General features: G+C 36.5%; 1 protein-coding gene across 2 annotated transcripts in view; it reads left to right on the top strand.

Moving 5' to 3' along the window:
• The first annotated feature begins 4614 nt into the window (after window positions 1-4614).
• The window catches only part of ZNF143 (zinc finger protein 143), a 33716-nt gene continuing 14369 nt past the window's right edge, over window positions 4615-23961 (top strand). The window contains exons 1-10 of one of the 2 annotated variants that reach the window (XM_039350247.1): window positions 4615-4705; window positions 14261-14379; window positions 14583-14675; window positions 15752-15835; window positions 16055-16141; window positions 17659-17855; window positions 18998-19072; window positions 20908-21024; window positions 21790-21865; window positions 22033-22158. In XM_039350247.1, coding sequence (XP_039206181.1) covers window positions 14268-14379; window positions 14583-14675; window positions 15752-15835; window positions 16055-16141; window positions 17659-17855; window positions 18998-19072; window positions 20908-21024; window positions 21790-21865; window positions 22033-22158 — 967 coding nt within the window. In that variant the 5' untranslated portion in view covers window positions 4615-4705; window positions 14261-14267. The remainder of the gene's footprint in view (window positions 4706-14260; window positions 14380-14582; window positions 14676-15751; window positions 15836-16054; window positions 16142-17658; window positions 17856-18997; window positions 19073-20907; window positions 21025-21789; window positions 21866-22032; window positions 22159-23961) is intronic. The other variant, XM_039350248.1, reaches the window with a different exon arrangement.

Below are 23961 nucleotides of genomic sequence, written 5' to 3' on the forward strand. Positions count from 1 at the left end.
AAATCCCAGGTTTCCAATATGTGGAGGCTGGGCAGTCACATCTTTGTATATTTTTCTTTTCTTTTTGGGCACAGGGATTACTTTAAATTCAGTCATCTTTCAGATAAATGTCCTATTTTTTTTTAAAGATCTTCATTGATATGCTTATGACTTCAAAAGCAATAAGTTCTGGGAAGATTCTGGAAAAGATAATCAAGCAACGAATCACAGAACACCTAGAGGCAAACAAAGTCATTACCAAAAGCCAGCATGGGTTTGTCAAAAACACATCATGCCAGACAAATTTTATTCCATTCTTTGACCAAGTGACAAAATTAGTGGACTAGACAGAGGAATGCTATCGATGTAATTTACTTGGACTGCCCAATGCTATTCAACATCATCAATGATTTGGATGAGGGGATAGATGGGAAACTCATCAAATTTGCAGAGGACACCAAGCTGGCAGGAATAGCCAACACTCCAGAAGATAGGCTTAAGATACAGAAGGATCTGGACAGAATTGAACATTGGGCTGTATCTAACAAAATGAAATTCAATGGTGAACAAAGTAAGGTTCTACATTTAGACAAGTAAAATCAAATGCACAGATACCGTATAGGTCAGGGGTAAGCAACCTCGGCTCATTTATGACTCATGGACTTCAATTCCCAGAATTCCTGAGCCAGCTATGCTGACTCAGAAACTCTGGGAGTTGAAGTCCATGAGTCATAAAAGAGCTGAGGTTGCCTATCCCTGGTATAGGTGGTACCTTGCTCAATTGTAGTAACTGCGAGAGGGATCTCGGAGTCCTAGTGGACAATCACTTAAATATGAACCAGCAGTGTGCTGCAGCTGCCAAAAAAGCCAACACAGTGCTAGGCTGCATTAACGGATAGAATTAAGATCACGTGAAGTGTTAATATCAGTTTACAATGCCTTGGTAAGGCCATACTTGGAATACTGCATCCAGTTTTGCTCACCACAATGTAAAAAAAAATGTTGAGACTCTAGAACAGGGTTGTCAAACTACCACTGCGTGGGCCAGTTTCATTATACCGAAGCTGCGCCCACCCATACAAAGAGTCACAATGTCACATGATGTGGCGAGTTTGACACCCATGCTCTAAAAAGAGTACAGAGAAGAGCAACAAAGATGATTAGGGGACTGGAGGCTAAAATATAAGGAACGGTTGCTGGAATTGGGTATGTCTAGTTTAATGAAGAGAAAGGCTAGGGGGGACATGATAGCAGTGTTCCAATATCTCAGGGGCTGCCACAAAGAAGAGGGAGTCAAGCTATTCTCCAAAGCATCTGAAGGCAGGACAAGAAGCAATGGATGGAAACTAACCAAAGAGAGAAGCAATCTAGAACTAAGGAGAAATCTCCTGACAGAACAATTAATCAGTGGAACAACCTGCCTACAGAAGCTGTGAATGCTCCAACGCTGGAAGTTTGTAAGAAGAGGCTGGACAGCCATTTGTCTGAAATGGCCAGAAATGGTATAGGGCAGGGGTGTCAAACTCAATTTCACTGAGGGCCGCATCAGCATTGCGGTTGCCCTCAGGGAGCCGGGTGGGTGCAGCCTGGGTGGGTGCAGCCTACTGGGTGGGTGTGGATGGAGTGGGTGTGGCCTATTGGGTGGGCATGGCCAGCTCTACATTGTTTGCGTCAAGGAGGCCTGTGGAAGCCTGGGCAGGAATGGGACAGATCTGAGAGTCTCTGGCAGAAGGGGGTGGGACCAGGGCAAGCGCCAAGGCATGGTCCATTTCTTCATTCCTCACAAAGGGTGACACCTTCCCAGCATGAACCCAGGGGGCAGGGCCGACATGGCAGGGGCTGGTTCCTCGCTATTTCTAGATGGCCTTGTGGAGCTAAGACTGAATGCGTTTCAGCATAGATGGCCACCACAAAACTGTACATTGGCTCCTGGCTGGCCTGGGCCAGGGCCAAGGCAGCAGGGGCTGTTCCCTCACTGTTTCCAGGATGGCTTTGCAGGCCACATGAAACCACTTTGCAGGCCGCATCTGGCCTCCAGGCCTTGTGTTTGACATGTCTGGTATAGGGTTTCCTGCCTGATCAGGGGGTTGGACTAGATGACCTCCAAGGTCCCTTCCAACTTTTATTATAAATGACCACTGGGCAAAAAAACAAACTCTAAGATGACAGAAGCAGCAATCACTTGAGAGTCAAACGTAGGGGATTCTGTGCTAGTTAAATTGCTATTTTTAGCTTAGCATTTTATTCAATACATTTGCAGAAATTTCAGAATGGGTGACAGTATCCTATGCTTTGTTCACTGATTTGCTATGCATAGTTAGCATGGGGAAAATTAATAACACTAGCAACAAAAAAAGCTTTCTCTATGATGCAGTAACATAAGCTAGGATAGTAATAAGAGTTGGTTTGTTTTGTCACATGACTTAGTAATTGTTCTTTCTCACATTAATAGCTCTTAAATGAAAAGTACAACCTACATTTCCATATTTTATAATACAGTACTTTCCTAGAAGTACACTGCACTTATTGGTTGGTGCTCTTCAGTATATTTGTGAACAGAGCAATAATCTGTATTGGCATCTGAAACTATCAAATTAACAATTATTTTTCTATTAAAATAGTTGCAGTGCTCACTCATTATGAAGCAATGTTTTTGGAGATCAAGAATAAGGAATGTAGGTGTAAGGCAGAACTTAACATTTCGGTATAGAAAAGATTGCCAGCAGTCTTTTAGTAGCTACTCCAGGAATGTAGACTTGGGAGGCTAAACTCAGCAAAAATGTAACTACAAAAAGATGTTGAAAGTTTGGGAAAAGTTCAGAGAAGAGCAACTAAAATGATCAAAGGCCTGGAGACTAAAACATATGAAGAACGGCTGCAGGAGTTGGGTTTGGCTAGTAATCTAAAGAAAAGAAGAAACGGGGGACATGATAGCAATATTCCAGTATTTGAAGGGCTGCCACAAAGAAAAGGGCATCAAACTATTCTCCAAAGCACCAGAGGGCCGGACAAGAAACTGACCAAAGAGAGAAGCAACCTGGAATTAAGGAGAAACTTCCTAACAGTGAGGACAATTAACCAGTGGAACAGTTTGCCTTCAGAAAATCTCACTGGAGATTTTTAAGAAGAGACTGGATAGTCACTTGTCCCAGATGATATAGGTTCTCCTGCTTGAGCAGGGGGCTGGACTAGAAGACCTCCAAGGTCCCTTCCAGCTCTATTCTATTAACTAGACATGTATACATGACAGAGGCTTAACGATACATTCAGGAAATTATGTCATGTTGTAATTACTAATCAAACAAACAAAAAATCCAATTTCCAATCAGATCTGATTGCTTAACTTTTTAGAAGCACCCAAGTATTGCCACATTTTAGTTCAACCTATGTTAAAGTGGAGGAAAAACAAGGCATTTCCGGTTTGGAACAGTTAGGGCAGTTAAAAGGTCACAAAAATGCAGGAGCAAGCCATTCATTAAGCAAGATTGCAAAAAAGTGGGATGGTTTGAGGAAACAAAAAGGATCACAGTATGTTGAATTCAACTTGTTTTCTATTAAGCTTTTTATCAAATACACAATGTAAAAACATTTCCAGATTCGATAATGAAAAAAGGCACTCCATCAGCAATCATATCCACCACTAAACCAGGTAATGTAATTTGAAGGGTTGCAGCTTTTTCGCCCATCTCTTAAGGGCGTGATCACCGAGATCCGATCACTTCAGAATCACATCAGTTCTTCCCATCTGCTTGATCTGTGTAATATGCAGCGGCAAAAAGAACGAAAAAACATGCTACCTGCTCACTGAATTAGATATAATCATTCTGGACTGGAAATCAGAATAAGTGTATTCGGAGATTTATTCACCCAGCCAATTTAATCTAAATATTTCACTTCTTCCTATGAGGCAGAAGCCTTAACATTCCAATTGTAACTACTTAAGTTACTTAAAGAAGCTTTTGTCGAAAGTCGCAGTCTAAGGTAATTTAGAACTATCACAACCCATCTATTATCTTTAGAAATGCTCGGAGGTGAATAACGACATCAAAAATACTATGTTAAAGTTGGCTAATAGTAAATTGAAGTGATTTCCTCTAAGAGCGATACCTCCTTTCGTCGTGGTGATGACTGAGAAAGCCTTCCCACCCAAGAAAATAAAAGCTTGAACAAGGGTCGACTAAGCCTCAAGGTGACTAGAAAGATGGTTATTCCAAAAACAGCACAAGCACCCCGCGGAGAATTCCCTTTTCACCTTCCATTCTATCCAGCCCTCCTAATCATAAAGCTTGGTTCAATTCGGATAGTTTGCTTCAAAAAGTAACGCTAAGACTCCCCTCATGGAGAAAGACGGGGGTGGAAGGGGGCTAAAATGGCGCCAGTCCCTTTTTTCCCTCACTGACGCATTACAGCCTCGCCCGACGTGATATAAAATGGTTGCTGCGACGGCCCCGAACTCAGCATAGACAAGTATCCTGTAGCGTAGAGGTGATCCCACGGGCCGATTACCAATAGATGGTGCCATCTAAAGCTAAAATGCCCAATGACGACTATGGGCGGAGTTTGGAATCTCCAAGTGGCCAATGAGTACTAAGCAACTGCTGGTGGCAGGGCCTCCCCGCGCGGGTCTGGGCGGTGCTGGGATAGGCGGGCGGGCGCTGAGACGGCCGTTTCCTGTCCTGGTGCATGGTGGTCGGACGGAGGAATTGTTGGAAAATTTCTCAGCGAGGTTCGTATATAAATGTGTTTTTACCCAGTGTGCCTTATTCTAACCGCCGCCATCTCCGACTGGGATGCTTCACTCTCGGGTTTGGTCTGGCCTAATCCCTTTGCGGCGATGTTCCACAGAGGGAAATGTGTGAGAATACGGGGAGTCGCCCTAGTATCGCGGCTCATATTAATAATAAAGCCGAGGCGTTGCCTTCGCCCGCCCGTTCCCTCTACCCCCCCTCCTTCCTTCATATTCCCGCCTTCTCGGTTTGCCTGGCTCCAGGTCTTTTCCCCTGCGATGTATTTGTCTCGTGGGGCGGGGGGGGGGGGAAGTCGCCGCGCAAAGTATCCGCTCGGGGTCTTCGGGCTGTAGGCGAAGCGGAATCGGGCGACATGTTACTGAATGACTTCCAGGAGAGTGTGCTGAGGAAGCTTTCTTTTTAAGGGCTGCGTCACTAGAGAAGGTTCATATTGTATAGCCTTCCCAAGCCATGACAGAAAAAGGTGGTCTGAGGCATTTTTGTTCTCCGACATCGATCCGGAGCCGAATGAGTCTCAAAACGCCACCATCGCCCCGGGCTCCCTGGAGAATTCACCCACGCCGCACTTAAAAAAAAAAAAAGCAACCATTTTTGACAAAACCTTGCACATGCCAGGGAGCGAGCGGTGATCTGAAGCTGCAGGTTCGGAAAGGGAGATTCCAAATCAGTGTATACGACAATCTTGTGTCTTCGGTCGATAGTCCTCTGAACACTTTACCCGTTACTTAAGGAGGTGCACGATACGTTTTTTCTTTTGATTATAATACGCAAATATGACTGATCGAAGCTCTACATACATGATTCTCAGCAGGCCCATTTCAGATGAGTTTTTTTAGGTATATGAATAGGATGTTTTCTTGTGGTCCTAACTCGTGTGTGTGTGTTTTTTTTAAATCACTTAATTGTACAAAGTCCTAAAACGAAGATAAGATTCCTGTTTCTGTATGCCCAACAACCAACAAATACTAGATCTAGTTGGTGTATGTTGGACTGTAAGTCTAATATAACTGCACTGGCTCACTAATTTCATTATTTTCAGAGATTTTAGGATTGTGGACTGCTTGGATTGTTTCTTTTAAGACTTTTTTTTTTTAAAAGAAATGTTAATGCTACAAATATTTTAGTTTCACAGAAAAATACATAAAAGTAGAAAGTAATTTCACCTTTATTCATAAAAATTCAGGATCATTTTGACATGCTTTTGAAAACTCAATATCTTGCTGACTTTCTACATTTAATATAGTATTTTTACCATCTTGTAATAAATCACATTTCCAATTCGCCCATAAAACATACATAGACTTGGTAAATATTTACAAAGTATACATATATTGTACCATATCAAGAAAATACATTTTTCCAGTAATTTTAGAACATGATTTGTAAATCTTATTTTAAGAGCTCTTAAAAATAATAAGAGGATTTTAAACTCACTTAACTCATATATGTATTCCTAACATAGGATATAGTTAAAATGTGCAATATAGATAATTGCACACCATATATAAATGTCAATTTTTTTAAAGGGATTTAACTTACCACTTAAGGGAAGATCAAAAATCTAAGCCAGTGGTTCTCAACCTTTCTAATGCCGCGACCCCATAATACAGTTCCCCATGTTGTGGTGACCCCCAACCACTTATACATCACCTGGTGCCACGGGCGTGGCCAAAGAAAAGGGAAAAAATGGCGGACAGCCTTGTTTGGCGACCCCCGTGAAATGGTCATTCGACCCCAAATGGGGTCCCGACCCACAAGTTGAGAACCACTGATCTAAGCTCAAGAGGGCTTAGTTTCAAATATTAGTGGGACTTATAGTAAATATGCTTTAATCCAAATAGATTTATGTAGAAAATAATCCAGAAGGAACAAGATTGATAAAAGTAGATTTGTTCATCCAGTGATCATAATTACAACTTTTTAATTTTCTGAAGCAGCTTTTTGAAGACTTGAAGAATTTTCTGGAATGAAATCGGCATGGTGTATGGACTCATGGGAAAGAGTATGAGTCTGCTTCTTACAGATGTATGCATCTAAATCTAATTCCAGTCCACTGAATTAGAAAATTTTACAGACATAAAACATGCTTCTAAGTCTGAACCTACATCATTATTTCTTTTTTAAACTAAGTTTTTATGGTATGTTTTATTTATTGGTCCTACAAATTTAAGGAAACTTTTTTCAATAAACACAGTTCTGATAAGTAAGCTGTGTGCTTAATTATGTGTTAGTGTTTCATTTATAGCAATGATTCTTAAAGTGTAGTCCTAGGACCCCAGGAGTCCCCCAAGACCCTCTTAGGGGACCACAAGATCAAAATGATCAGCCTATGTTGAAAAATAATACAATATTAAAATCACATCAAGCAATTCTTAGAAGTGGTTTCAACAAATATGTCAATTTTAATTTTTAATACATGAAATATTGATAATTATACTCCATACAAACAAATCTATTTTGGAGCCCTCCATAATTTTTAGAAGGGGTCCTGAGGGGAAAAAAAGTTTAAGAAACACTGATTTATAACTATATTTAGATATAAACCCTCAAAGTTGCTTGAGTGCTATTGTGTAAGATAATCAGCATCAAATATTTCCATCTAATGTTCCTTCTTGTTAAATCATAGTTTAATTATTATAGACCGAAGCAAGTTAGAATATCATAAAAGAGCCAGGTGGCAGGGAGCAGTGCTTGGGTTCATTTTCAAGAAGTTAATTTTGAACCCAGGGGTACAAAAACAGCAACTGTTTGTAACTTCAAGTATCTGTGTCTTCCTTGGATCACAGGATTCTCCTTTAAACCTAACACAATTATTTTGTCCTGGTATATAGTGCTTAACTGCTCTAATATGAGTGCTTTAGGAGTTTTGTTCTTGAGTTCATTAAGAGGTATTTTTCCCATATGTATACTAGAGCTTTTAATAAATAATTGGGCTATGTTGGATTAAATCCAGAATGACCATTCTCTGAATGGAAAATCTCATGTTTGTAGAAGGAACTGGAATACAGCAGAGGCTTGTGCCAAGGTGGTAATGGAGACGAGTTATTTTGCTTTTTCATGTGGACAAGTAAGCAACAGGTAGAAATTATTGGAACCATCTCATTTAGATGTTCTAATTAAAACTGATCCTCAATCCCTGGATAATTGATTCAGATCTATGTTTAAGCATATATAATTGCTTTAATTTCATCTTACATTGCCAAGACAATAAGGCTAATGTGAAATTTATGATGTGAGCCTAGAAATCAAGTTTCATTCTGATCAGTCTTAAATATCAAGGGAGGGAAAGCTATTATGCTGTAATTAACTTCAGGAAACATTGCCATTCTAAAATGTCAACCTAATTAATTCAATATTCTTTTCATCAGAGGAAGTAGATTAAGTTTTCCGCAACACTAGTTTGGACTGCAGATTGTTCTCCCAGGTCTTTATTTTGCTATTATAGGGTACAGCCTTTATATATAAGCCTTAATTTTTTTTGCTTTAGAAATGTTTCATGCATTCTCCCAGGTATACCTCCTGTAGGTGAAGATCATTACATTATATTACCCTTAGAGGGAAAGAATTTAACAGAGAACTGAATTTAGATAGTAGTCATAGAAAATATTCTATATTACAATATTAAACACATTGAAGAAGCATTTGCTCTTAGATGGGGATGATCCTAATAATCAATATATTGGGTCTTGGGTCCTGAAAATTTCTCCAAATATTTTCCCCCAATAACTTTACAAGAAAAGACAAGAGGAAAACAACTGAGCTTTGTACAGGTAGTCCTTGACTTACAATTTGTTTATTGGCCGAAGTTACAATGGCACTGAAAAAGTGACTTATGACTGATTTTCATACTTAATAATCATTGCACCATCCCCATGGTCATGTGATCAAAATTTGGGTGCTTGGCAATTGGCATGTATTTATAACAGTTGCAGTGTCCCGTCCCAGGTTCATGTGATCACCTTTTGCTATCTTCTGACAAGCAAAGCCAATGGGGAAGCCAGCTTCATTTAATAACCATGTTACTAACTTAAATGCAGTGATTTGCTTAACTGTGGCAAGAAAGATCTTAAAATGGGCACTTAATAACTGGCTTGCTTAGCAAGGGAAATCTTGAACTCAATTGTCCTAAATTGAGGACTATCTGTACACCTACTTAACTGGAAGTAATATTCATTGAGAAAAGTGAACATTTTCCTAAGAATGTAGGCATTGACTGGAAATTTAAAAACCTAAGCAGGTAGCATATTTAGAAATACCTTTTAATTTAGCGGGATTTATTTCTGAGTTCTGGACTTTTAGTAACTGCTTCATTGAGTTCCTGTAAGCTCATGCTTCTGTCATTGATGATAGATTATAGCTGGTTGTCTTCTGTTAGCCACTTTTTCAATTGGCTTTAATTTTTTTCTAAGCATCAGGTCTTCTTCAATTACTCTTTGCACTATGCAATCAAAATATTTAAGCTTACCTTCATTATTTTTCTAATGAATCGTCTGTGTAATAGTTCTACAGTTAAAGGTATTCTCAGTTTTCTTCAGTACCACAATTCAAAGGTAACAGATTTTTTTTTTCATTTTTCTGATGCTGCAGATTTCATATCTATTTATAATATTGTTTGGGTCATGATTTTTCCAACTGCAATCCAAAAAACTGATGAGAGAATTGGGGTGCTGGAGATAATTGAGAATATCTTGGACGAGAAGACATATCTTTGTTGTCAGTGTGACAACACCGCACTTTTTTTGTACCTAAGAAAATAGTTATTTTCTTGTACCTAACGAAAATAAAGTTTATCTTTTTTTACTTAGATAAAGTACTTCCATTTGCAAAAGATAGCTCTGTGCATGAAAGATGTTATGGAAATATATAAAATTGAGGATGGGAAGAATCAAAATTCATCCAAATGTAATGAATGGATTATGGAGTGGGATTTCTGGCTCCTGAAATCTGTTCATAGGCTCCTATGGGGCATATGGGTGCACAGAAAGAGGTGGAATTTATTATAATGTTCTATCCATAGACAAACACATTTGGATATTATCAAATGGATTTATGTAAATATTAACCAGTTTCTGTAACAATGAAATTAGCCTTATTTTGAACTTATTTGATAGTTCAAAAGTATTTTTTTCATGCAATGTCATAAATTGCGATAGTTGTACGCATAGATGGTTTTAAAGACAAATGAACAAATTCATGGAATCCATCAATATTAGCCTGTCACAACTCCCACTGATGATCCCAACAAAACGAACACACCTGAGACCTGTTTAGGGGACAACTTTCAAGAGTTTCTCAGTGCCTCTAGATTTTTATGAGCAGTCCACACTTCAAAAGAAGGAAATCAGTTAATTTCCTGGAGGTATAGGCGCAGGGTTGCAGGTTCCCCATTTGATTTCTCTGCAAAAGAACCGCTCCCACTCACATTGGCTTGGATTATGAACTTTTCATCAGGATCGGAGTGTTCCAGGACAGGTTCAGCTGAAAATAGTCTTTTTAAGTTTTCAAATGCCGCTTGGCATTCCATAGACCATGACGGGTTGACAGGGTTGAGGCTCCCCCCCCCCTTTTCCGGTTTTCAACAGTTCAGTAATTGGCAGGGCTATCTTGGCAAAAGAAGGAATGAATTGCCAATAGAAGTTTGTGAACCCTAGGAAGCTCTGAAGCTGTTTACGGGTTTGGGGAGGCTGCCACTTAAGCACCACTTTGATGTTGGTTGGGTCCATTTCAACCCCCTCGCTGGAAATCCGGTACCCAAGGTAGTTGAGGTGTGTTTGATGGAAATCACATTTAGAGAGCTTAGCATAAAGCTTGGCTTTCAGTAACTTTTTGAGCACCTCACACACTAATTTGACGTGCTCTGCCATGGTTTCAGTTTAAATAAGGATGTCATCAAGATGGACTAAGACCCCTTTATACAGGTGATCATGCAGCATTTGATTGATTAATTGCATGAACACAGCAGGGGCCCCTTGAAGGCCAAAAGGCATAACTTTGAACTGGAAGCTTCCCAGAGGGTTGTTGAAAGCTGTTTTCCATTCATCTCCCTCTTTGATTCTCATCCTGTAATAAGCCTCCCTCAAGTCCAATTTCGTGAAAAAATTTCACCTAGCCAAATGGCTAGCATGTCCTTCATCCGGGGGAGGGGGTACATATTCTCCACACTGACCGTGTTTAACCCTTTAAAATCAACACATAATCTCAGCGATCCATCTTTTTTCTCTTTAAACAGAATGGGGAGCCACATGTGATTTTGCGGGTTGGATGAAACTTCTGGCTAGATTCTTATCGATGTATTCCCTAAACTCTTTTAACACTCTGGGTGTCATTGAATACATCTTTGGCTTGGGAAGTTTGGCTCCCAGTAGGATCTCAATCACACAGTCTGTCACCTGATGGGGGGGGGAGGTTGTCCATTCTTTTTTGCTAAAAACTTCTGCTAAGTCTAAGTATTCACTGCGTAACAGCTGGGTCTATGGCCGCTCTTAATAGTTCAAGGGACTGTTCTTGGTCTTCAATTGTGCCAGCTCCCCGCACTTCACTGGGTGAGGTAGGAGGGATGGGTCCCAATGCTAACCTTAATGTCCTCACTCCATCTTCCCACCAGATCAAGGGGCGCCATTTATTGAGCCAAGCTCATCTGAGAATGACGGCTTCAGTCATTTTTGGAATCACTACAAAGCGGATGATTTTCCAGTGTACCCCCATTTCTAAATGCACTGGTTTGGTCAGGTGCATAGTGGGAGCTCTCCTGAGGAGACACCTGTCTGCCTGTTAGAATTTCATGGCTAGGGGCAGTAGTTTAGCACGAATTCCTAGTTTTAGCACTGTAGGGAGGTTGATTATGCAGCGGGTGCAACCCGAGTCAGTTAAGGTGTTTAGGTCCATCTGGGCTCCTGTTTTGGGTACTATGATTTTTAAGGTGATGGTAAAAGCCGGGACATGTTGACTCACCAGTGGGTCGTTTTCCCCTTCATCGTCGCTGTCATACGGTGCTGGCATCGGGAGTCGCACTGGGGGCAAAGAGGTGACCCTTGTGGTTTGCTCTTGGCCAGCCCAATTGGATCTTTCCCAATGGAGTTTTTTTCCCCCGAACTTGCCATAGCCATTATAGCTAAATGGAGCTCCCATTTCAGAAGCAATACATCAGTGCATAACATTTTTCTTAGAGAAAAAAAGAAATAAGTTACTATTCATTCTCAACTTTCTGAAAATACCTGGTTAGATTCAAAAATAAATGGTGTTTTTACTAAAATCCTCTTTTTGGGTTGGGGGAGTGTTAATCTCACCTTTATTATTCATTTATAAACAACTCAAGGTGGTGAATATATTTAATATTCCTTCTTCCTCCTATTCCCCCCACCCACAACAAGAACCCTGTGAAATGGGTTTGGGTTAAGAAAGAACCACTGGCTCAAAGGAACCCAACCTGCTTTCATGATTGAGGCAGGATTAAAACTCTATCTCTCCTAGTTTCCAGCCTAGTGCCTTAAGACAAAATTGGCTCTTTTTGCCTCATTTTTGCCTCTTTTTCATGCAACAAAGCTTTTATCTTGAAAAATTCATGTGGTCCACCTAGAATAGGGGTAGGCAACCTTGGCTCTTTTATGACTCGTGGACTTTAACTCCCAGAATTCCTGAGCCAGGAATTCTGGGAGTTAAAGTCCACGAGTCATAAAAGAGCCAAGGTTGCCTACCCCTGACCTAGAACAACTTTCTCTTTGAAAATGTACTTGGTAATTTTAATGAAACATAAATTAATAAAACTAAGTTGCATTTAAGAAAAATCTATGATCTTTTTTCAAATTAATTGGCATTAAGAGCTAAAATGCTCTAAGCACTGTTTTTGGTAATCTTATGCACACATCGAATATACCAAAGCATACTTCTAAGTTTTGATTATATTTAAAATTGTAATTTTGGGAGAAGGAAAAGTACTATTATTATTATTATTATTATTATTATTATTATTATTATTATTATTATTATTATTATTTGCACTCTCCTCTGTGTTACTGTAAACAGGCTACTGCAGAATGGGAGCATGATCTCTGATGCTCCTTGATTCTATTACTGGATTTATAATTGTGTATAAGCCAGGATTTGTTGATGAATTTATTGTTTTTCAGTTTTTCTTTTCCATGTTTGTGAATAATAATTAACAATAACAAAGAACAAAAGTGAATTAAATAAAGTTTAAAAAGTAGGAATCAGAGTGACAGTACAGGGCTCTTGCACAGATAACATGGAATATGAAATTATCCTAGGACGGCTGAGACAGCAGGAGGTAAAAAAAAGCACATACAGAGAAACAGTTAAAAGGTAAAAATACATGCTGATTTTGAGGAGCATATAAGAAGAATTAGTAGTCAAAGGTATTATGTCCGCTCATGTTAACCTATTGTGTTTTTTTGTGGTCCTTGGGTCCTTGCAGGATTGTGTTCTTGCAAATCAACAGCAAAAAGCCATAAATTAGCAGCTTAGTTTTCTGCTTTTTAAAAAAGTATAAATAAAGTAAATTTATTAATCCTAAGATTAACAGGTAAACCTGCTAAAGCCCACAAAAAAGAAAAAAAGTATACCATTATCATGTACCTGAATTTTATTTTATTCAGTCCCCGACCACAAAAATATGCAGTGTGAGAATTTATATCAGTCACGTGAAACTGGACTCCTAGGAATGCCTATTCCAATTTAATCCATAATTTGTAATATCAGTATCTTGTCAAAAAAGTAAAGTATCCTTTGAGTATTCAATATTCTTGAGACAAGTTCAGCTCCAGATATCTACATACAAAGAAAATTGTGGCATTTTTGGTAACAACATGGAATTGGTTTGCCACTGTCATCTTCCAATATGTTTTTGATTTGCAGTATACCCTATTGCCCTGGAATTTTCTGATGATAGCTAGTCTTAAATCTGATCTAATTAGCCTTTTTGAAAGCTCAGTGCTGCCACTTGCTTTCTATTACTTAGTAGCTGTTGCAGAGCAAACCAACCATCCTGGGCCCAAGGGTTGGTTTTTCTACATGTGCAGAGCAAATGTAGAAAAACCAGCTGAAGACCCTATTTTATTATTCAATAGCATCAATTGCATTAGCTAATTGACGTGACTTTGTATGAATTCTGTGGTCTTTTCTTTAAAATAAACCAATCTTGTGTATTTCTGTTTCTATCCCCAATTTCTTCTTATTTAGAAAGGGATATCGTAATTCTTTAGAACTTTTTCCACTTCTCTGCATAAACTAGTACCGTCACAATGTTTATTAATATTTGAGCCTTTAACATGTCACAATGTTTTCCCTTGGAGAACGAAACTATTCAAAATAAGGTTTAAAAATAATTCAGAAAAGATTTTTGAGAGGAGCAAGGAATCTTGATATGCCTCATTAGAGGATTATAAGTATTTGCAAAATTATTTCTTTCTTAAAAAATAATCACAAATACTTAATGGTCTGAGAAATATTAAAGTGTTGGTGAAAGGAATACTGCTTGAATCTAATTCAAATATTATTTGTATTCGCTTTCTGTTTAGGTAGACAATGTTACTAGCCCAGATAAATCGGGATTCTCAGGGAATGACAGAGTTCTCTGGAGGAGGGATGGAAGCTCAGCATGTAACTCTCTGTTTAACAGAAGCTGTAGCTGTACAAGGTAAGTTATTTGGATAATCCCCTTCCCAACAAGCCCAAATCTGTTTGAACTTAAAAATAAAACACACATTGGTATCTTGGGTTTTTAAATGCTGCACAAAATTCACTCAGAATATTGCCCAAAGGTTAAAATGTCTTATTAATTCCTGCAGTGGAAGGGTAGTAAGTGCTGCAAATGCTAATATCAGTTTTTTATTGTTATAGATGGGGACAACTTGGACAACATGGAAGGAGTGAGTTTACAGGCAGTTACTCTTTCCGATGGATCCACTGCCTATATACAACATAATTCAAAAGGTATATCTAGAAGAGCGTTATTGCAATTTATTTAATAAAAATAATCTCAGAAATTTATTCTTTCAAGCTGTGGTCAGTTTACAAAGTTAAATTGTATTTGTTATAAATATTAATAGAAGCTTGGCCAAAAGAATTGGGGCTGTATTCATTAATTCAGAACCAGCAGAACCTCTTTGTGTGTTCAGAATTAGAGAATAAATAGCTAGCTGGCTGCCCATTTCACAGGCAAGTGACTCTAGTGAGCATACAAGACTAAAACAAACTAAAAGAATAACCATATAAAATCATTATCATTAACAAATTTTAAAAACATTAAAAACTATAAAAAGCAGGAATAATAAACAGTAAGTGAGTGGTCATGGAGCCAACTCAGTAGATCACATGATCTTGGATTTCCAGGCCTGCTGGCATAATCATGTCTTGAGGAGTCTTTGCACACTTAGAACAAAAATTGTCTGAACTTTTTTAGTCATTTTATTTAAAAATAATATTGTTTAAAATGTGACATGGGGTCAGTTCTAAAAAAATAGATGTAATTACATTTCCTTGAAATCCAGATCAGTCTACAAAAATGTGAACAGCATCCCAGTGTTTATTCTCCTGAAAATGAATTTGAATTGCTTGTTTTGTTGAGAAAAGGGAAAAGTAAATTTAAAAAAAATATCCTCTGATTTTCACACGCATGTACCACATACAGATAACTCATACCCCTAGCTGTTTTACTTGAGAATAACTTCCAGGATGTCTTCTAGTCCATATGATCTCTTTCTTAATAATCTGTCTGGGAAATTGAGAGGACAGTCATATTAATTCAGCTTCTCAGGTGATCTGATTCAACTTGAGATAAGCAACTTGAGGACATTTTCTGTATATAGTAATTCCAGTGCAGCAAGAAAGATAACATCTATAACATCCAGATGCTGGATGCTGAGTTTGAAAAATGACTTATGGAAAATATTTCTGCATGTTGAAAATACATTCCAGGTATAAATTTGCAGTGCAGCCTGTTTCTTTGCAGCTTGCTCCTCTTGATGGAAATAATGGGCTATTCAATGTTCAATATATTTCTATTTCAGATGGCAAATTAATGGATGGCCAGGTGATACAGCTGGAAGATGGCTCAGCTGCCTATGTCCAACATGTTCCCATGTCTAAAAGTAGTAAGTAAATTTCATTAAATACAAATTTCAGCCTATTGACTTCATGATAAAATGAATTATAACACTTTATCATTTTAACACTGCATAAAATATCATTGTTTGAATTTTGAAGTTCATTATTAATATATTTTCTAGTGCGAGTTAAAATATTAAAATAAGGACATGAACATTTGTAATTATAGGATATTGCATCACTGAAATTGTGTTTTTCCTTTTTTGATGTAGGAGACAGTCTTCATTTAGAAGATGGGCAAGCGGTTCAGCTTGAAGATGGAACAACAGCATTTATACATCACACTTCAAAAGGTAAATTACATGTCAATATATATTGTTAATTTTCCAGTGAGGTTATCTCAATTTCTCTTCAATTTATGAAATATATTATTCAAGATTTGCCCTATTTCAATACATTCCTGTACAGAAACGCCCAAACGTTAGCATATACTTTCACTTGGGGAAAGTATTTTTCACTTACTTTGTGGCTTGCAGTCTTAATTCCCATCTTTCCAGAGAAAGCATATGGGATTATAGAGTGACATCAACCAAAATCATCTGAATATTTCTTTCAACAGACAAGTACCTTGATGACATTTTGCTGATGGAAAATACAAAACAACACATTTATTGCTAATCACATAAACAGTGTATATGTTCTAAACTATTGCAAATAACCAGTGTATTTCAAGTTATATTTATGCTATAAAACAAGAAATTCACTTTGTTATCTAAAATCTTTATCTGGAATTCAGTAACAATCCATTTTTTACTGTGTAAGTTTAAAGAAAAACAATTAAAACATCCTGTAGTTGTGTGGGCAACTCAGTTTATTCTGTAGTAGGTCCGGGCAACGATCTGGATTCAAAGTGGGAGGCAATTCAGAACACATTTATTTACCAATCGATAACTCCTTGAGGATGGATTTTATTTAATGAAATGAGACAAATGTATCCATAGACATTCCAAATAACTTTTTTCTCTGCACATCCATATGGCTTCATACCTATGCTCGGAAATTTATTTCCCGAGAATGAAACATAAAAAGTTCTTTTGCTAATGTACAAATTACTAATGCATACATATGTAAAGTGGTAATTAGATTTAACCCTCTAAATGCTGGATATTAATTGCTAAACCAGGGGTAGGCAGGCTGGCTCAGGAATTCTGGGAGTTGAAGTCCACGAGTCATAAAAGAGCCATGGTTGCCTACCCCTGTGCTAAACTTTCTATGAATAAATTCATACATATATTCTTGTTTTAAAAGTCAATTGAGGATGTGTTCCTTCATTTTAACAATGACCTTAAAATACCATACTTTAAGAAATATCCCAGACTTCTAGGATTTTATTCTTAGGTGATTTAACCATTAGAACAGTGGTTCCCAATCTTTTCTGTACCCCGCACCCCTAGAATGCTTCTGATATATTCTTGCACCCCTTACAAAAGTTCAAAATAACAGCAACGAATTATGCATATACACTATAATTTTGAAAACCCAAGTTTTTGCACCCCCTGGAATATCATCTCACACCCCCTGGTTGGGAACCCCTGCATTAGAAACTTAGACAGGTGAGTTTGTGTGAGAGCATGCGAATCTTAAATTACTTGCCTGCCTGTGTGGCTAAAGATTATATGCCATCTATATAAGCTGCTGAATATATCTGGGGAAGTGTAATTCTAATGATAATTTAAACATTTAAACATTCATTCCATAATGAATGAAATAGAGAATTCATAATAGAATGGTGTTCTTAATTATGCCTTTCCTTTTATGACATACAGTAGATGATTTATTGTCTTAATATTCATCTTAAATAATTTATCAGACAGTTATGACCAGAGTGCCCTGCAAGCAGTACAACTAGAAGATGGGACCACTGCTTACATTCACCATACAGTACAAGTGCCACAATCGGATACTATATTAGCTATTCAGGCAGATGGCACAGTGGCAGGTCTTCATACAGGAGATGCTACTATTGACCCAGATACTATAACTGCTCTGGAACAATATGCAGCCAAGGTACTTTGCTGTACATGTAGTTTATATTAGTGAACATGATAAAAGTGAATTATATTGCAATTAAAATATGTTGTAATAGATAAGGAGTAGCCAGTAGTGAGGCTCATATATAGATGCTTGTTTATGGTTTAGCATGTTGTGTGAACTCATAATTGTAGCTTATTCAATAAAACATATTTAAGGAAATTCTGTGCAGTATGTGAATCCTGTTATTTAAATCAAACTGGCTGTCCTTAAATATATAGTAGAATTGATACTCCAAGAGGGTTTGAATGGACGTTGGAAACAATTTAGAGAGATTAGAGAGGAGTACAGCAAACCATTAGAAGTACAGTCAAAGAATGCAGACATAATGGATATACCAGATATTAAATGTGTAATAGAAATATAACATCTGTGGTTTCATAATTTATATTTGGAGCAAACAAGATCTTGAGAAAACAATTCTGATCATAAATCATGTGTAAAGAAAATTAATAACATTTTTGTGTCAATAAATCAGTTCTGTAATATAGTTCCTTGGAGATAAGAATATTAATTACACTTTTAAAGATAATTTTAATAACAAGTAACAAAGAAGGATTTAGGAATTTCAACAGTGGTGTGCTAGAACTTTTTTCCTCTGGCAGAATTATTCTCGTTAGGTATTCCTACTCCTGCAATAAGAAAAATATGCATTGGCTCTTAAAATGTTATTCTGGAGAATTATGGAATCCTTAGACAAATATGAATGGAAAATAGACAAAAAAATTATCTTCTGTTTTTCCCAACAAACCTTTCTCTTGAGGAAAGACTCTTCTATAAGCAAAAGAATGTGTCTGCATTCAACTAATATTAAGAAATTCACCATGCATATTTAAGAGATCTTGGCCTTTGTTTGCATAGATATAGTATAGTTAATTTTAGTGCTTTAGTTTGCAGATTTGTACACCGCAGTGGACAGTGCAGCACTACCTACTCTGCAGCCCCTAAGCCATTTGTAATTTGGATGTTCTTATTTAAAACAACCATCAGAAATCTTTTACTTAATTTATTGTGTAAGACTATTTGATTAAGTTGATGAAGAGTTCATAGAGAATAAAATTTTGTGAAAGTGGACAACCACAAAGCAGATTTTAAAGATGTTATTTTTTTATTTGCAGGTGTCTATTGATGGAAGTGACAGCATTAGTAGCACTGGGATGATAGGTGACAGTGAACAAGATAAAAAAATGCAGGTCTGTAAAAATCTGATTTGTCCTGATTTTTCTAAAACTAGAATAAAAATAAGTCCTTAGTTTTGTTCACCAAGGGACTTGCTCAGTATAAAAAGAAATTTAAGATGAGTATTCTATTCTTGCCCATGTAAAGGATTATACTAAGTATAGAATGTGCAGAATGCCTTTCCATATAGTGTTAAATCATATTGTCATTCACTACAGAAAAGTGTTGCGATGGATATAAATAAATTTCATCCAAGGATAATCCCTTCTCTCTATGCAAGATGAAAAAGACTACAAGTGAGCATTACACAGTTTTTACACATATTATATGAGAGAACTGTGGAGTTCTCTCATTTCAAAAATTTACATTGCAAATAATCATTTTTTTCAGTTCTGATTTGAATTTTGTCTGACACATTACTTCAGATTTAATGTGTACTAACACATCCTAACACAAGACTCATCCTAAGATAAGAATGTAGGTATATACATTAAATTTATAAAAAGCTATATAGGTCATACCATCTGTATACTTGTTGGTATGCCATATTAAATGACATTTGTTGCTGTGATCATATTACAGGTTCATTTTGTGGGCCCTGCATTAGTTATCATTTGGTTTCTGGATAAAGTTCCAAATGCTAATTTAAATTATAAAAGCCTATAAAGCTTGGTGCCAAGGTACCTTCAGGGCTATCTACTTGAACAAGAGCTGGCCTCTCTGAGAACTTCCTGGAAGTAACAGCTGATTTTTGTGAGATGATAGGAGTTGAGAACAGAAAACAATTTTTGTTAGTTTTATTTTTTTATGGCACCACCTATATAGAACAACTTCCTGATCTGTTGGCCTCCATAGTAATGGTCTTCAAGACATTAGTGTGAACCTAATTTTTCTGAAAGGACTGGGTTGGAGGGGCTAATTATTCCCTTTTAATTATTTTTAATTAAATTATCAATAATTATTTATTGGTTTACTTAAAATTATTATAGGTGGGCCATTCAGCCTCTGGTATGAACAAGCCATGATTTCTGACATAAGATATTCTGGCCATGGAAAGACAACAAGACCAGTCTTGCTTATCCAGAAACATTTATAATGGACGTGTTTAATACTGTATTCTCAGGTGTCCTAGAAATCAGATACAAGAAAGTGCTATATGTCCATGTGATATGGGTACTGTTGTGAAGAATCTATTGCCCTTTTCTTATTGTATTGCTGGTTTTTTAGAGACATTAGAGTCTGTTTTATTTCTCCTCATTTGATAAAATATCCAAATTGTATCAAACTATTTTACGTACATATAAAAGAGTTTCCTTTTATATATAATTTTATTAACAACAAATTAGTTTAAAAAGCACTATGCTGTTTTAATAAATTGCCTGAAATGTTTCTTTGTAAGATCTCTATCAAAAAAAAAAAAAATCAGCTTAGTCCAAAACAGCATTTATTGGCAATTCATTTTGAGGATTGGGTAGATTTTTAGACTTGAAGAATGTATAGGTATGTGTGAAAAAAGATTTTTCTTGAAATAATGCACTTTTAATGGATGCTATATAGGGCCCTGTATTTCTCAAAGCACCTTCTCCCCTTCAAACCTAGCACTACACATCCCTATTTATTTGTACTTCATATGTCTGATTTCAATGCACCTTTATATAATTTTTTAAAAAATCTTAAAATTAATGATTAAGAATCTTAGAAAAATACTGATATTTAGACACCAAGAGATGTAGGAAGCATTTTGAATTGTACCATTTTAAAGTACTCTTTTGTTTTTTTTTTAATGCAGGTCCTTTTCTAGACTTTAGATATGACTGAAATGTTAATATTGTCATTTCTTCCCATTTAGATTGTCTTGCAGAGCCATGGCACAAGAGTAACAACTAAGTCCCAGACTGGAGATAAGGCTTTTCGCTGTGATTATGAAGGCTGTGGAAAATTGTATACTACTGCTCATCACCTTAAGGTTATTGTTGAAAAACTATCCAAACCTTCCAGTTGTTCTTTGCAATTAAATATTGATCTGAAAATGATAGAAATGCAGGCAACATCTGGAAGATGATAGTTTAAATTTTATCTTTTTTGCAGGGTTGCTACATATATTTTAATATTTCTGAGTCTACTTCTAAGTGCTTAGTTATAAGCACTTAATAAATAAAGTACTGGTAATATTACTAATTTTCTAACTGCTATGGAGAATGGGCTACACTTAAAATAGAAAATATTAAGTGTGTATTATATTTTAATATAATGTTATAATATATATACTATATATATTATAACAGATATTAAGCCTAACGTGGACATTTTAGTATAAGAATTGTTTGAAAATGATAAAAAACAATGTCTTCCTATTTTGGGAGGTTTTTGACTGAGTCAGGCAATCTAATCATAGAATTCCTCTAATTCTCTAACAGAAATTATTTTATCAATTTAGATAAATTATGAAACTGCTTCTGTACTTTTAACTTTCCCTTCAAAAGTTTTAACTAGGCGTTAAAAGGTATTGCTATAAGAATGACATTGTTTTTTGCAAACTATTAAACATGCTATGCATACATTTTGTGATGGAAATAATTTTTTGATTCTTTTAAGGCATCACTCAAATTGTAATATGGTCATTCTAATTCATTTCAGCCAGCATGGGCAGGTTGACTTTTACTTTTACTTAAACTATACATTCTGTATATATAGTCATATTACAAAATATATGACTTCTGTCTTTCAACAGGTACATGAAAGATCACACACAGGAGATCGGCCATATCAATGTGACCATTCAGGTTGTGGAAAAGCATTTGCAACAGGTAGGGTGTTAATTCTTTTTAAGTGGAAATTTTAATTAAAGATTTATAAATAATGCAAGCTTACTATTTTAGTGATTCCAAAGAAACATGCAAATCATTGAATTTCATAGAAAATTAAAGATAGATGGGATAAATTTTTTTAAAACATTCATATAATCTTTCTCAAGGTTATGGATTAAAAAGTCATGTCCGAACACATACTGGAGAGAAGCCTTATAGATGTTCGGAAGAAAACTGCACAAAGTCATTCAAGACTTCAGGAGACTTGCAGAAACATATAAGAACCCATACAGGTATTTTGCATATTAATGCAACTTTAATTTTTTATAATGGCATATTTGGATATCACAAAGTATTTCTTAAGGTCATCTACCTCTAAACCAGGGGTATCAAACTCGCGATGTCATGTGACATCGCGCAACATATCGGGCCGGTTTTGCCATTGCCGGCAATGGGGTGGGCGCGGCTTTTAGTATGATGAAACAGGCCCGCGGGCCGGCAGTTTGACACCCCTGCTCTAAACAATCTGTTCTAAATCCTAAAGCTTCAAGTGTATTGTTTTACTGCATTTACTGAGGATAAATCCCATTTAATTCAGAGATTCTTATATCTGAATAAGCAAATACAGGGCTTAACTGTAAATTACTTCGAACATTTTGAAACTTAAAATAAAAACCTTAAATGAGTCTTGTAACACCTTGATTCACTTTATATAAATTGTTCAACAAAAATACTTTTTCTTCCCATGTAACTTAGAAACTTTGTTGCTATCAATAAACATTCCTAAATTCAAACAAAATTTAACAACGTAGACATGTAAAGCCACCATGGATCTAGAATAAAATAATGACAACATAACTGTTTAGTAATAGTCAGTAGCAGCAATAACAATCATAATCTTTCTTAGTTAAAATAACATGCTTTTTTTTACCAGCCACCTAAGATTCTGCCTGCAGTTGGTTTCTTTGGTAGGATGTTTGCAGTTGGAGAGTACCACAGTAAAAATCCATTTCTATTGACAAATCAATTAATCTAGAAACAAAAAGAAAAAAAATGAAGCTCTTTTAATACTGATTATGTATGGCTAAGGTTGACAACTTAGGTTAGTTAACTGTTGTATTTTTGCCAATGACCATGTTTGCATAATCTTCATGAACAGGCCCACATAGAAGACTTTGCAATAGAGATTGTCTGGTGATTACCAGGAGGATATACAGCTGATACAGGATTGAAACTGTTGTAATGCAGTTTATGCCATACAGACCTGGCCTAAGAGTATCCAAAAACTGCAGATTTGTTTCTTAAGGGAGAGCACAATTTTATCAATAATAGAACAAATAATTGCTTACTTAGTCTGCCAATCTGCCAGCAGTACCTTCTATTGATTGTTTTGCTTTCTAGTTTCACTTAGCACGTCACTAATTTCAGTCTGATCTTTCGAAATGCAAATAATAAATGGACTTTGAAATCATCAGCATATTGATGATGCTTCATTCTGAAGCATTAATAAGATATTTCAAGATATTAAACAGTGGAGAGTGCAAAAATATATTTTAACAAATATGTAAAAGGGACAGTTTTGTACAACTCAGCTTCTTTTGAGGATCTCTTTTCTCCCTTGACCTTCCTTCTTTTTCTCTGTACATGCCCAGTATACACAATAGCATTTCTCTGTTTCTGATTTTGACAGGTTTGACAATATTGACAGATTATCTCAGTTTTCCTGATTTTTATCTAAAAGTCCTATAACCCAGTTCATTCTTTTTTCTCTGTGCTATTAAGGAGCTCTTCACATCTTGTTTATTCCTTCTTTTCATTTGTTAGTCTCTTAGTACATAGTCCATTCCTTCACTTTGTCTCTGCTCCTCTGTGAAGCTTTTGTTAGCTATACTCATGGTTTCCACATGTCCATGAATTTCATACAGTAAATGAATTTCAGGCAAAGGTGGTCTGTGTGCAGTTGCTGATTTACTGTCAGAGATTGAAAAAATTGCCATCCAGTTCACCTCTCTCGTTCCAGATGAAGTGAAGTAATACAAATCTGTGCTGTAGAAACATTATTTTTACTTCTGTTGGATGTGGTTCAGTATTATATG

The sequence above is a fragment of the Crotalus tigris genome, unplaced genomic scaffold, assembly GCF_016545835.1.
Source record: "Crotalus tigris isolate CLP2741 ecotype Arizona unplaced genomic scaffold, ASM1654583v1 scf7180000018308.1980950, whole genome shotgun sequence".
NCBI lineage: Eukaryota > Metazoa > Chordata > Lepidosauria > Squamata > Viperidae > Crotalus > Crotalus tigris.